The sequence below is a fragment of the Staurois parvus genome, unplaced genomic scaffold (assembly GCF_062004578.1).
Source record: "Staurois parvus isolate SC_StPar_1 unplaced genomic scaffold, SC_StPar_1.0 ptg000894l, whole genome shotgun sequence".
Classification (NCBI taxonomy): Eukaryota; Metazoa; Chordata; class Amphibia; order Anura; family Ranidae; genus Staurois; species Staurois parvus.
In genome coordinates this window covers 2,793,724-2,808,883 of record NW_028318690.1, presented here as the reverse complement: position 1 = coordinate 2,808,883, position 15,160 = coordinate 2,793,724, and the positions used below count along the sequence as shown (strand labels likewise).

Sequence of the window (15,160 nt, the reverse complement as noted above, 5' to 3'; positions counted from 1 at the left end):
TGGTTACATTGTTTACCTGTTCCTGTAGGCTACTTCCCCTTTTTACTGTCTTGCTGAATATGCAAGTCAATATTTAATATTAATAAATACAAAATCTCTTCCTTCTACTCCCAGATCTCTTGGTAACTGTACAATATGCCAACTCTGGTTTCCTAGCCTGTAAACACACATTGAATAATAAACCACTATACTGGACTGTAGTATATTTAAGATCAAAGATGGAAAAATGATGAGCTGCAGACTAGTCCAGCTGACACAATCTACGTAGCTGCTACAGAGTTTGTCCAATGCAATACACAAACATACACTGGGCACTATACAGTATTTGCTCTGAACCAGCAGCATACAGCCCTGTGATTATGCCATTGCTGAGGTCAGCATAATCTGAAATCAGGAGCTGTGACATTCCATGGGTTCTTGTGTAGTAAGTGGGCAGAGAGGTCAACTAACAATTACATGTTGTATGGAAAAGTAATTATAGCCTGTGCTATATAATCCACTATAATTGTGAATACATCATTTAGCTGGAAGCATAATTCTGCAGGCAGAAATATTTATCACATATTTGATATTCATATTTCACACCCGTCAGAAGTCGGCCAATTAACAGGATACACCGAAGACATTATTTATTCAAAAGACACTATTAATGCTGACCAAATGCTTCATAGAAATCTCTGATAGTAAAACTTAAAGTGAACCTGTGCCCAGTCTATGCACACTATTTACATATTCTAAACAAATAGTAAAAGCACTTTAAAATAAGTCCTCAGTCACCTCTGTAGCTTTAGATATTGTGGAAAATTTAATCTTCCAAAATTTCTGTTACTTTTCATTACTGCAGAATCTTGACAGCCTGAAAGCCCCTCTAATGCAAACATAAATGTGTTTCTCAGTTGTTAAAAATGGCCAGAAACCAGAATTTAAAGTCTTTGTTTTTACCTTTACGGATTTTTGAGAATGAAATACTTCACAGTATAGGCAACTAGAGAGGTCAGAGATAGATTTTATATACATGCTCCAAATTAGAGACTCGCAAAACTATAGAGTTAGGACCACAGTATACAGTGGAGCCTTGGCGAGGCACTGTGGCTTTCATTTTGCATATATGTGTGAAACTAAAACCTCTGATTTAACACAAAACTGTTAGACAGGCAGGGGCGTATTTGCCGCGAGGCAAACTAGGCATTTGCCTAGGGCGGCCCTTTTCAGGGGGGCGGCACGGCGGCAGTGCCGCCCCCTTTCCCACGGAAGGGACACTTCCATAGGAAAGGGACAGGGGCAGGGCCGCCATGGCGGAGGGACCGGTGAAGCAGCAAGATCTGTCCCCCCAACGCATCTGCGCATGTCACCAGCTGCAGAGGAGAGCGGAGTGGTGGGCGGATCCCCGGTGTGCGCTTGGAGGGGCGGGGCCCACTGTAAGTGCCGAGATTTGCAGGAAGGCCTGAAGGAGGAAGCAGAAGGTCAGGGGGGCGGAGCAGTAAAGAAGAAGGAGCCTACTGAGCATGCTCCGAATTGCATTACCGCTCCCTTCACCTCCTACATCCAACTCTGCTCTCCAAGCCTCATTTTGATGAACAGGCACATGCTGGGCTCTACTTCCTGATCCTATAGAGAGAGTTTTTGCTGGACGGCTGGATGTCCCACCTGGATCTTATTACACCACACGATGAGCCTTTTCAACTATTTATCTTGTAAGTGTAATTTGTTTACTAATAAATTGTCAATACTGCACTTAGAATAAATCATTTGGGAAGTATAAAAAATATTCTACCTCCCAGGTCACTTTTTCCTTTGTTTAGATATTCCTGCTTTAAGCCCTGATTCACATTGATGCAGTGCAGAAATGGCAGCGATGCCTGTGCATTTCCCACACCACATCGCAATCACACTTTGTTCTGTAATATGCTGCAGGTGTCAATGGAAAGCGAACGACATCCCAAAAGCAGGATGCAAATGCAGTGTATAAACACCCATACAATCCCATTCCAGTGTGAATAAAAAAAAAGCTGCCCACACCTTTTTGATGCACATGTGGTGCGATTTGAGCCATCCAAAATGAACGGGCTCAAATTGCACCACACAGAATCGCATGTTGATTTGCACTGGAATGTGATTTGATTCCTGTGTGGTTCACATGCAGTTCAAAGTGTGAACCTAGGCTAAAGCACGTTTAGGCACAATTAGCCATATTTAGGCACAATTACATGATTTTAGACATGTTTAGAGTTTTTAATCAGATCTGGGACACACATTATTTTATTTATTCTAAACGGAGCTAAACTGACTGCACCAAAATCCAGATAAATGCTCAGTGTGAATGGCACATTGAAAAATAATTACCTGCACGTATATGCATTTTAAAAACAAGGCCTCTAAATGCATAAAAAAGCAGGTTTGACAATGCCAGTGTGAAAAAGACCTTAGATGGATCAGGCGTTATGAAGAAAAACTTGCAGTTCTAGATGGAGCAGGTGTTACACAGAGAATGTTTTATGGTATGCGGACCTTGAAAATTCTTACATTGTGCTATCAAAAAGGATCTAGTAAGGCGCACTGGGAAAATCATCTCAGTAGCTGCAGAAGGTTGGCAGTTTGCTTATTCCCATATTCTACAAACCGCTTCAAACTTACCTCGATTATGCTGCAAAAGTACTATGGTAGGATTTACTGTGGTAGTGGATGGGTACACAGAGGGTTTGCTTGCTGATACAAATGAGTAAGGTTTATCATTGCTTACAATGGAAGCTGGAATCTCATCAGGCACAGGCTCCTAAAAACAAAGCACAATGGGTTTATTCACATCACAGCTGCAAAAGAGGAAAACAACATCATTAAAATGAATGACAAAAGCAGAACATTGCCCTCCTAACAGATCTACAGATCGGTATCATACTGTTACAGCTCATTTAGTGATACACTCCACTCAATTAGAGCCTCTACCTAACAAGTGGAAATAGTGACAGGATCTCTTTAACAGCAAGTATTCAGACATGCAAACCCATGCAGTATCAAATGAAACTGGATCACTTGTCTTGACTGGGATGAGCAGAAAAATAAGCTTTGCATCATCACGCTGGACATAGACAACGAGACGCCTGCAGAGCCACTTCAACTATGAAAAACAGGTGTGCTAATATCCAGAGAGAGGAAGACACTCAGAATGCCATTACACACATTGCTTAGTTTGTTTATTTACCATCCCATATAATGGTTAGATGTCTCACACACACCATTATATGATAGTCCAAATGATAAAGACAAAACAATATCCAATAATACCACAACACCAGCTACAACGAACATCCAAGAGACAAAACAACAGCTTAATCCACACTTTTCATGCATTAATATAAGAGTAAAAATGGTTAGTCATGCTTTGTTGCAGAAGGCAGGAATCGACCTGTTGGGTTTAGTAAGCTAGAAAGAAGAAGTTTCACGTTGTCAGTAAATAGTGAGGGTATTGGCAGCTTACTGTGGGTAAGATGGCGTCACTGCTATCAAGTTTCGAGACTCTGAGTGAGTCGTCCGATGGCACCAGTGAAGGTGGTGGAGAGCAAGGTGGTAGATTGTTTGGAATAGAATAATTGGGAGAGTTGGGTCTATGGTGTGATCCCTTTTGCAGATGAGGGGGAATAAAATCATCAAGTGTCGGAAAAGCCAAGTTAGAGGTGACAAGTTCTGGGGAGGCTGAGAGTTTGCCAGCAGGTACAAGAGGTGGCGGTGGAGTGCTCGAAGTGCCTTCTTGCTCTCTTTCAACTTTAACCTGGATGAGTGGGACTATTATAACCTCAGGCTGAGCTGTGTCTGCAGTGGCATCCTGTGGGAAATAAGGTGATGTTACGCAGGACGAACATTTAAACACACGTGTGCAGCTGTGTTATGACACGCAGTTGCATGTCAAGAAAAAAAAAACAAAGTGCTGCAATTGCTTGGAAAGAGATGGCACAGTGATACATAAAGCACAGTTTTAACAGACATATAAAGAAAATGCTAATAATTTAAAAATCAGCCAAAATCAATACCACCTTTCTAGCAAATTTGGCATTTTTCTACTGGACTATTAGGTCAACTAATTTTGACTAATCATTTTGCCCCTTTATACTTCTACAAACTCTTGAATATGTCCATTGGAATGTGCTTACATTTTTGCATGTTGGTATAGGGAAACGAGCTACAGACATAAAATGCTGTGTCTGTTTGAGCATTACTTTCAAAACTTTTAATAGCTGTATATGGCTCCAAGTGCTTTCCCCTTTATAAAAAACAATTTGACCATTTCTCACTTGGTACAGTTGAGACATCAAGAGCCCATTCTGGCACAATAAACAGGTAGCTACTATTTACAAAATTGATTGTGTCATTTCCTAGTCTTACCACATCAAATTTGTCAAAAAGGTGACTTGCAATAAAAACATGTTAGAAAGAAAGTGCAAAATGATGAACAGCCTCTATACCTGTACAGTTCTGCCAGAATGAATAAAGATTCTTTAATTGGACAATGAATACAGAAAAATATAGCTATAACATTACCAAGACAAAAGTAAAAGTGCTACATAATAAAGTGCTATAGAATAGAAAGGGTGTCAGATTACTCAGGAGTGGAACAGACAGTACTTCAGCAACATGTTAAAAGAAACAATAAGCACAAGGGTTAGTGATGAACACAATGGAAAGTAAAATAAAGTATATGAAAACAAGTACCATGCCACGGAATCTCTGTGCCCTGGGGGCTTGTTTTTGCTTTGATAGAAAGAAGGGCTCCTTTGCAGTCATGTTGACTCGGCCAGCAGGATGCTGTGTATCTGGCTCTGTACGTCCCATATCTTGATGTAGAGGGCATTGACTCCAGAAAGTATCTATTTCACAGCAGCTAATAGAATCTTTACTTGGGACAGGGTCAAAGAATGGCCTTGGAGGGATGGGAGGTGGGGATTTTCCGGTGTCTATTATCGAAGGAACAATGTTTGTGGCTGGTGATTTAGTTACATCAGCTCCCAATTCAGCACCCTCGGTTTTATCATGTGCAGCGCCGGTGGGATTTTCAGATGCAGCTGAGCCAGTGTTGTTAGATAAACAAGCTACATATAGACTGCTGACCTTTTTATCGGCTTTGGGCTCATGACTCAAATTCATTCCAGCAACGCTTCTTTCAGCACTGCTAGACTCACTAGCCTGGTGTTTAGGTGATGTGCTGGATTGCAAAGAACTATCAGCATGCTCTGTTTCAGAGTGAATGGGAGACACCAGGATGGTTGTGTGATCTCCAGAGATGCCCAGGGTAACAGTGGGAGTACACATGGTAGAGTAGCGTGGGGTGCTAGCAACATGCGGTGTGTAAGGCTTTGGAGCACTTAGGTAAAGCCCATCCAGGATGGGCACTGGTTTCAAGTAAGACAGTTTGGTGTTAGTATGTGGGCGCCATGCAAAGCTCTCCTCCTTAGGAGGAGGGGGAATTGGAGGAGGTACCAATTTCTACATGGTTCATGAACACAAAATGTAGGAAAAGGAGAAAAGAAAGAAATGGTCAAAAAGGTTAATGAGTAACACAGAAAAAAACAGGTGTTTGAAAAGTTGCAACATTAATATGGAAATGAGGTCTTCATTCAATGAACTGGTGCTTCTTGGAAAGGATTTTTATGGGTTAGGGAGGATATAATGTCATGAATTTCATATAAAGAAATAGGTAAAGAATGTAAGAAGATGAATATTATGTATACCACAGTTAAAGGATGTAAAAACAAATATATTTAAAAAGGTACCTAAATGCAAGATATTTTTAATATTTACTTTTCATTTTTTAATGCATCAGTAGAAAACAACAAGCCTACAAAAATCAGGTTATACTTTAGGCAAGTAAACCCTTCCTGTTGGCCATCAACAGCAGTAATACCAAGTGAAAGGTACAGGGATATGACAAGGTTCTTTTTGCATTTCCCTAATGCTCACGTCTAGTACAATTTAGATAGAGTACAAAGACTGCTTATTGAGAGCTTGGATACACAGGCAGCATAATCAAAACATCCTACCATAAATCCTGAAACATGTACAGTATAAATATACATCCTATGCTTAATGTAAAGAAGAATACAAGTAAAATGGGTGCCTCCACAGGGAGCTGTCATCTGTAACCCCCGATGAAGTCCTCCCGGCTAACTTTTGCTGAGTAGGGAAAGGTTAACTCCTTAATGCCACCTCCATGAGGTTCTTTATGTGGGAATTTCCTTGCTACTAAATATTCTGTGAAATTTCCTTGCTACTAAATATTCCACGGTCAACTGTTAATGGTATTATAACAAAATGGAAACAACTGGGAACAACAGCAACTCACCCATGAACATGTTGGCCATGTAAAATGACAGCATGGGGTCAGCGAATGCTGAAGCACACAGTGCACAGAAGTCAACAACCATCTGAAGAGTCCATAGCTAAAGACCTTCCGAACTTTATGTGGCCTTCAGATTAGCACAACAACAGTGCATAGAGAGCTTCATGGAATGAGTTTCTATGGCTGAGCAGCTGCATCCAAGTTTTACATCACTAAGTGCAATGCACAGTGTCAGATGCAGTAGTGTAAAGCATGCCACCACTGGACTCTAGAGCAGTGGAGACATGTTCTCTGGAGTGACTAATCACCTTTGTCTGTCTGGCAATCCGATGGATGTGTCTGGGTTTGGCGGTTGCCAGGAGAACAGTACTTGCCTGACTGCAATGTGCCAAGTGTAAAGTTTGGTGGAGGGGGGATTATGGTGTGGGGTTGTTTTTCAGGGGTTGTTCTTGGCCCCTTGGTTCCAATGAAGGGAACTCTTAAGGTGTCAGCATACCAAGACATTTTGGACAATTTCATACTCCCAACTTTGTGGGAACAGTTTGGGGATGGCCCTTTCCTGTTCTAACATGACTGTGCACCAGTGCACAAAGCAAGGTCCATAAAGACATGGATGAGCGAGTCTGGGGTGGAGGAACTTGACTGTCTACACAGAGTCTTGACCTCAACCTGATAGAACACCTTTGGGATGAATTACAGTGGAGACATTAGTGCCTGACCTCACAGATGTGCCTCTGGAAGAAAGGTCAAACATTCCCATAGACACATTCCTAAACCTTGTGGACAGCCTTCCCAGAAGAGCTGAAGCAGTTATAGCTGCAAAGAGTGGGCCAACTCAATATTGAACCCTATGGACTAAGAATGGGATGCCATTAAAGTTGTGTATGTTATGTGCATGTAAAGGCAGGGTTTCCAATACTTTTGGAAATATAGTGTATGTTTTTACGTGGTTGGTAAGAGGATCAAATACATTAAAAGCTTTCTACTCAATATATTTATTTTTTGTGACAAAAAATTTTGTATTTTTCCTCACTTTGTCCTGACCACAATGACTATCCAGAAAAGCAGAGAATGCAAATAACCCTTGCAATTAAAAATGGACAATAAGAACCTTTCAGAAGCTCTAACCCTTCCCCACAGTGATGCAGTCTCTCTTTATAAACAACTAATAATAATATCTTATAATATTATAATGATGTTATTATATAATAATTATATTATAATATTACATAATAATCTCTTGGGCATCCTTTATAACAACTAGGTCAATGGGCCTTAACTGGGCCATGGTGGCTAGAGGTTCAAAGAGCTTGAAGTGGTTCTTATTGCACATGTTAAAAACTGGATGGTGCTTGTTCCCTTTATAAGACAACCATTTCATTGTGTATTGCAAAAATCTGCCAATGCGGGTGAGCAGGTCTCTCATTGCCCATCATTCATGGTTTGTGTTTGATTACCCTTAGGCTACCCATAGTATTCAAACCAATAAAATATATTTCCCAGAAGAGTGACGTTATACCAGCTTATAGCAATGTGCCAGGATTCAGAGTCAACAAACTCAATATGTTTCATATATCTTTCTCCTGATTTTTTTATATTTAGAGCTTGAAATAAATTACATATTTTAAAGGGGGGTTTATGCAGCTTCTTGTCACAAGACTATAAAAATAGTGCTAAGGAGAGATGTGACAAGATTTTTACTGGGGCATAGCATGGACCCATCTGAAAGTTGCTGACACCGATCCCTTAAAACATCTGGGAAAAAGCAAACATTTAAACTCTTATTTTGTTAATTCATATTATAAGGTGATAATGCAGTAGAAAAATCATGATCTTGCATAGTATATAATCTTGAATGTTGATGTGTTTTGCACACAGGATCTCCATCTATAGTAGCTAGTGCTAAAATAACTGAACATGCAGAAGTTAACTGCAGAAAACCAAAGATCTTGAATATCAAAGCAATTGGCCATTATTTAAGCAAAGTGCCTTTTCAACAGCTGCAAAAAGAAATGCATTAAATACAATTTTATGACTCCCCTTGGCCTGCAACAAACAATACTGCAAAAAAAATAATGACATGTAAATACATGTATTTAAAAGCATTCAAGTCATACAGAATACACCAGCATCTAATTTAAAAGTAATCTACCAACAGGCTACACTTTGCTGTGAAAATTCAGCTGAAAAGATGGCTGATCCCTTTCACTGACTCACATGTGAGTATGGTTTTGCTTTATGCTGACTATCACAAGAGTCAGTGGACAGATCCGATTCAGACAAATTTATTATTCCTGTGCTCAGGGGTTAGGACCAATGAGAAACAAATGTCAATTTGGTTTTTGAAGACTGAGATGAAGCTTTATTACTGCACTATTAGATTGTAAGCTCCCAGGAGCAGGATCCTCCTTACCCTCTTGTATTGAACTGTATTGTTGCTGTATTGTCTCCCTTTATATTGCAAAGCACTGAGCAAACTGTTGGCGCAATATAAATCCTGTATTATAATAATAATAGCAGCACTATGTGATGAGTTATTAGCAGTAATGTCAACTATTTAAACACCTTCTTCAATACAATAATGGGGAGGTAAAGCTAAGAGTCAGGAGAATATCAATAAAAGCACAAATACAATACAATGAAATAAAACAAGTCCGAGGACAGTAATACAGTACCTGAATCTTGCTTTCAGGAGGAAAATTGGGGCGGACACTCCGGAATCCTTTGGCAGCCAGAGAAGAGTGATGAGAATCCCCATTAGATTCAGCTACTGAAGGGGGTCTGTCATCTACACAGATGGAGAATAGTTTTCAAATTTGATAGTCTGTTCTAGAGATCGCTCTTCCAAAACAAAGATTTGTTGAACGTCTTCTTACCTGCTTCTTCTCCTTCAGCTGGCAAGCCGCCTTTTATTTATGCAAATGAAAAGAATAAGGTAAAGAAATCTGTTAGGCATGAAATACATCCAAAGACAAATATCACTCTATTGGGAGCTACAAGCTTTTTGCAGCCAACAGCCCCTAATGGGATTGCTAATGCTGAGTTCCATAGTAACTGGCATTACATATCATGTCCTCACTCCTTCTGACCTTTGTGGACACAAAGAAATCTTTCAGAGAAATAAAGAAAGAATTGTCCACAGAGTCTGTCAGCTTGAATGGGAAAAACACAATCAAGTGGTTGAAAGCTGTGAACATGATGTGAATCGGGTTCTGTGAACTTAAGACGTATGGAACTGCACACTACAGTTTTTCAAACCTATAATAAGCATAAAATTTCAAGTGCATGACATGACACTAATTGCAGTTTGTGATTTGCATTCACATGTACGTAGCTTTAGGAGAGATGTTCTGACAAGCTGATTGAGACATGACAGCACTAGCTGTGACAGAAAGAACAGCAGTTTTTATCATTTTTTGTAAAAATAATTCATTCTTATAAGGCATGCCTAAAGAATCCTGATGAGTGCTAATTTGTGTATTATATGTATTGCTGTTCCCTTTACTTGTTTGACCTCCCTTTACTTGGTGTGAACTCTCATCATACAGTAGAACATCCAAACTCTACCTCAGTTTGCACAGATATACAGTATTAGTATTAAGTCTGATTTACAGGCCAGTAGACCTGAATCACGAGGTTTTATTTTATATGAAAAAAATTCTAATACGATTCTCATAGCCTTTTGTAAACATTTAATGAGCAAAACTATTTGAGATAAACATGACATTGTAGGGGATCATAATCTTATGTATTTCCTTCCGAGAAATTACCTATAAGAATTTAGACAACATCCAAAGATACGGATGGCCATATACTGTACAGTCCAAAATCAACAAAATTAAGTATTGCTTCGGACAATATGATCTGATAGGTGTTAGCAATAGGATGCTAATACACACCTCCAAGCACTGAATTCATTCCATATCAAATAGAGATTTTCCCAGATTTTGGATAAAGTCGACTTCCAATCTCAGACTTCCATTTTCTTTACAGAAAAGGGAACAAGCCTTCCATTGCATAGATTTTTTTAACCACGTCAATCCAGTCAAGTCTTGATGGCCCCCAGTGCGAGCAAGAACAGGTCTACTGTGGTGAAGGATCTGCTCATTCACAGTTGGTCTACATCAGCTTTACTGATACCAATTTACACCTGCGCTTATGGTAATTAATTATCCCTTATCTTAACAGATGAACACCTAAAAAATTCAACCTAGATAATATATATATATATATATATATATATATATATATATGTACACACAGTTGTGTTCAAAATAGCAGTCAGACATCAATAATCTGATCAATCACTGTTTTTGGTAGAAATTATATTTCTACATGGCAAATAATTTTCTAGCAGGTGTAGTAGAGTAATAGAAATCCAACAGACCCAACAGTCATGACATGCATGCTGCTGATTCTGTGTAATTGAATCACTAATTGAAAGGGGCATGTTCAAAATAATAGCAGTGTGGAGTTCGATTAGTGAGGTCATTCATTCTTTGAAAAACAGGTGGCAATTATTGCCCTTATTTAAGGAAGGAAGGCAGCAAATGTTGTACATGCTGGTTACAGTGCATTTCTCTCTGAAATTCTGAGGAAAATGGGTCGTTCCAGACATTGTTCAGAAGAACAGCGTACCTTGATTAAAAAGTTGATTGGAGAGGGGAAAACATAAAGAAGTGCAGAAAATGATAGGTTGCTCAGCTAAAATGATCGCAAACGCTTTAAAATGGCAACCAAAACCTGAAAGACGTGGAAGAAAGTGAAAAACTACCATTCGAATGGATAGAAGAATAGCCAAAATGGCAAGGACTCAGCCAACAATCAGCTCCAGGAAGATCAAAGAAGGTGTAAAGTTACCTGTGAGTACTGTTACAATTAGAAGACACCTATGTGAAGCCAAGCTATCTGCAAGAAGCCCCCGCAAAGTCCCACTGTTGAAAAAAAGACATGTGCTGAAGAGGTTACAGAAGAGGTTACAATTTGCCAAAGAGCACATTGACTGGCCTAAAGAGAAATGGCGCAACATTTTGTGGACTGATGAAAGCAAGATTGTTCTTTTTGGGTCTAGTGGCCAGAGACAGTTTGTCAGACGACCCCCAAACACTGAATTCAAGCCACAGTACACTGTGAAGACAGTGAAGCATGGTTGTGCAAACATCATGATATGGGGATGTTTCTCATACTACGGTGTTGGGCCTATTTATCGCATTGCAGGGATCATGGATCAGTTTGAATACATCAGAATACTTGAAGAGGTCATGCTGCCTTATGCTGAAGAGGAAATGCCCTTGAAATGGGTGTTCCAACAAGACAACGACCCCAAACACACCAGTAAATGTGCAACATCTTGGTTCCAGACCAACAAGATTGACGTTATGGAGTGGCCAGCCCAAACCCCGGATCTTAATCCAATAGAAAACTTGTGGGGTGACATCAAAAATGCAGTTTCTGAGGCAAAACCAAGAAATAGAGAAGAACTGTGGAATGTAGTCCAATCATCCTGGGCTGGAATACCTGTTCACACACAGATGTACAGCAGTTCTCAGAAACAGTGCTTATACAACTAAATATTAAGTGATTCAAAGGAAAGCAAAATCTTCAAACATTTTTCAGTTTATATAGTGAATGTTTGAGTTTGTAAAGCAGAATACAAACACTGCTATTTTTTTGAACAGTCTAATATTCACTTTTCTTCAATTTTTTTAGAGAAACAACACAAATTTGATATATTTTTCTTCATGTTTTGATTTGGAATAGAATGTGTAGTGTTCCCAATGCATTTGTGTGTATGGAAATAAAAGCTATTAGAAGGATTTTGAGCTTTATTAACTTTTTTCAACACACTGCTATTATTTTGAACACAACTATATATATATATATATATATATATATATATATATCTATCAGGTGCAGCGCTGGTAAACAATCATATCTTCCCTGTGCACAACCACATAACCATTATAAATGTGCACAAACCAATATGATTAAAACTTGCAGTATGTTATTGTGCATACATAATTATAGTCCATACGTCACAGTGCATATTGTGATCATATCCAATAAATCAAAGTGCAAAAAAAAAAAAAAGTGTCCAAAGTCAATGTGACATATACTCTTCTTTTGCACTAAAAGGGATCCTTTAACATGTGTTATTTTCACTAATCACAAAGTAACAAGTCCTATTGTGCAACTCCTCCTTCGTGCTATTCAAACCCCTCAGTGTAAATCACTCACCACAATTTCTGACTGCTTAAATTAATAAGTGGGTCTGCATTTGCTTTTTCAACTCCGAATCCATCCGTTATTTAAAGCTTCTATCCTCTGCCCCTCGTCTGCTATACCATCCAGGGATCTTCCTCAAACTCAAGGACAACGTCCAGAGCAGAAGAAATGTGTTGACCGGGGCTTTACATCCGTGATGTTACTTCTGCCAAGTAGAGAACACTATCATAGTCTAACAGGATGTAGAATTTACAGCAGCGTTCATTGTCAATCAGTGGAGTGTCCATTCCAGTGTCAGGATAGGAACATTTTAATATAACTGTGCACTTTGTTGTGAATGTTTGGTGGGGTTATAAAAAAGGGTGTTACACAATTGTTGGGCTCTTCTTGTTTTATGTCCCTCATGGTGGAGATGGAGGAGGATCTCTGGATGGTATAGCAAACAAGGGGCAGAGAAGAAAAGCTTTGAATAACTGATGGATTTGGAGTTGAAAAAGCATATGCAAACCCACTTACTAATTTAAGGGGTCAGCAATCTGGTGGGTTATTTACACTGAGGGGGTTGAATAGCATGGATGAGGAGGTGCACCATAGTACTTGTCACTTTGTGAATGGTGAAAATAACATGTTTTATAGGATCACTTTATTATTGCACAACTTTACATTGACTGTGAACACTTTTTGACCCTATTTTTCGTGCACTTTGATTCGATTCATGGGATTTGATAATATGCACTGTGATATATGGAGTTTGTCAGCTTTAGTCTAAAATGTAAAGCTGATCTAGAGTAAAAGTCTACACAATTAAGTTCTATACCATTTTAGAAAAGGTGGTCATTCGCAGTAACAATGTCCACAGATATTAGGAAGATTGTCTCTGGATGTAGGCATTCTTAAAGAAACAGATTAAATAGTTTGAATACCACCATTATGGGCACCAGTACACTCCCTGCCCAACACAGGATAGCTCATACCACTAACACGCTACCATTATGTTATATCGTTAGCCGGCTTAAGATGTATAAAGACTAGTCTACTGACTTAAAGCTACACTAAAACTAGTTTGAAAAAAAAAACCTATTCAAGTATGTATTCTATTCTTAACTCAAAAAGTACCTTCTACTGCTCTCAGACTGCTCCAAATTCCTTATTTTTTTTGTTTGCTGCTGTAATCTGACCTCCTGTTTAAGGGAGGCTATGTTTGTTCTCTATGTATATATGCATACACTGTATGTAGGATAGTAGCCACCCTCTCTTTCTTGTTTCCAAGATTGACTTTGAGATTTTAAGCGTACATAGGGCAGATGACCGCAACATGTTTTAACATAAGGGTCAACTAATTTTACCACATTATTATTATTATGCAGTATTTATATACATGCTCACCATATCATTGAATTTAATGCTAACATAAACCAATTTACAAAGAATTAACATTCTTAAATACACTGCTAATTTCTGCATACTATAGATAAGTGAAGTGAACTTCTGCACCTACTATATAATATAAATAAACAAACTAATAAGTGCTGCTGCTGACATCAATTGTGTTCCCAGAATATCAATTAAATCAATTAATTAAAGGTGATGCTAATGAACATCAAGCAGTACTAATAAACAATACAGGTGAAAAAATTGTGCTCATAATCATATTGTGAATAAATGACCAAGAACATAGACCATAAATACAAATTAATGAATAATGTGAATAAAGATAATAAAGTTCTTTCAATAAATGAGTTCATGTTTCCAAATATCACATGATCTGACACCGTAACTACAATTCCATGGTGAACGTGAATTGTTATGCTAATAACAGTGCCACTCCGTGCTCACAGAACTCTCACCTCCAACACATGTAAAAACTGCGTGTTAATAATATGACATCTCCACATATCCAGACCTCGCGATATCTCCTTTATCCGTTCCTCCTCCCATATAATGTATACTTTTAAGATAATATTAAAATCCTCCGTCTCAGCGGATACCAGTCAGCTCCAACACGTGACATTTGCATGTATTTAATAAGACATCTCCATAAATCCGGACCTTGCAATATCTTATTTAGCCACTAGAGGGCTATCCACTCCTCCTCCCGTATAATGGATAATAATAGGTAATAATGGAAATCCTCCTTTCCACCGGATGCCAGTACCTCACCCAAATGAAAGAATGCTTCATGTAGTGTAGTAAGTCAGTAAAAAAAAAAACAATATTTATTAAAATCACACTTACATTGTATATTAAAATGACAAGTGCATTAAAACAACCATGGATCCTCTCACTTCTTCAAAATGGCCTCAGCCCATGCCCTGCGTGTTACATCACTGTCACGTGACTTCATCATGGATTTCACATTATTCATTAATTTGTATTTTGGATCATGTGATATTTGAAAACTTGTGAACTCATTTATTGAAAGCACTTTATTATCTTTATTCACATTATTCATCAATTTATATTTATGGCCTATGTTCTTGGTCATTTATTCCCATTATGAGCACAATTTACTCACCTGTATTGTTTATTAGTACTGATTGATGTTCATTGGCAGCGCTACATCACCTTTCATTAATTAATTAAATTTTTGCATACTGTTGATGTGAG

General features: G+C 38.6%; 1 protein-coding gene across 4 annotated transcripts in view; it reads right to left on the bottom strand.

The window, feature by feature from the left end:
* Positions 1-15,160, bottom strand: part of SORBS1 (sorbin and SH3 domain containing 1) — a 177,341-nt gene that overhangs the window by 122,054 nt on the left and 40,127 nt on the right. For all 4 annotated transcript variants that reach the window (XM_089656208.1, XM_089656211.1, XM_089656209.1 and 1 more), the window contains 5 exons: positions 9,205-9,234; positions 9,004-9,116; positions 4,705-5,475; positions 3,476-3,820; positions 2,635-2,773 (listed from right to left, as the gene is read on the bottom strand). In XM_089656208.1, coding sequence (XP_089512334.1) covers positions 2,635-2,773; positions 3,476-3,820; positions 4,705-5,475; positions 9,004-9,116; positions 9,205-9,234 — 1,398 coding nt within the window. The remainder of the gene's footprint in view (positions 1-2,634; positions 2,774-3,475; positions 3,821-4,704; positions 5,476-9,003; positions 9,117-9,204; positions 9,235-15,160) is intronic.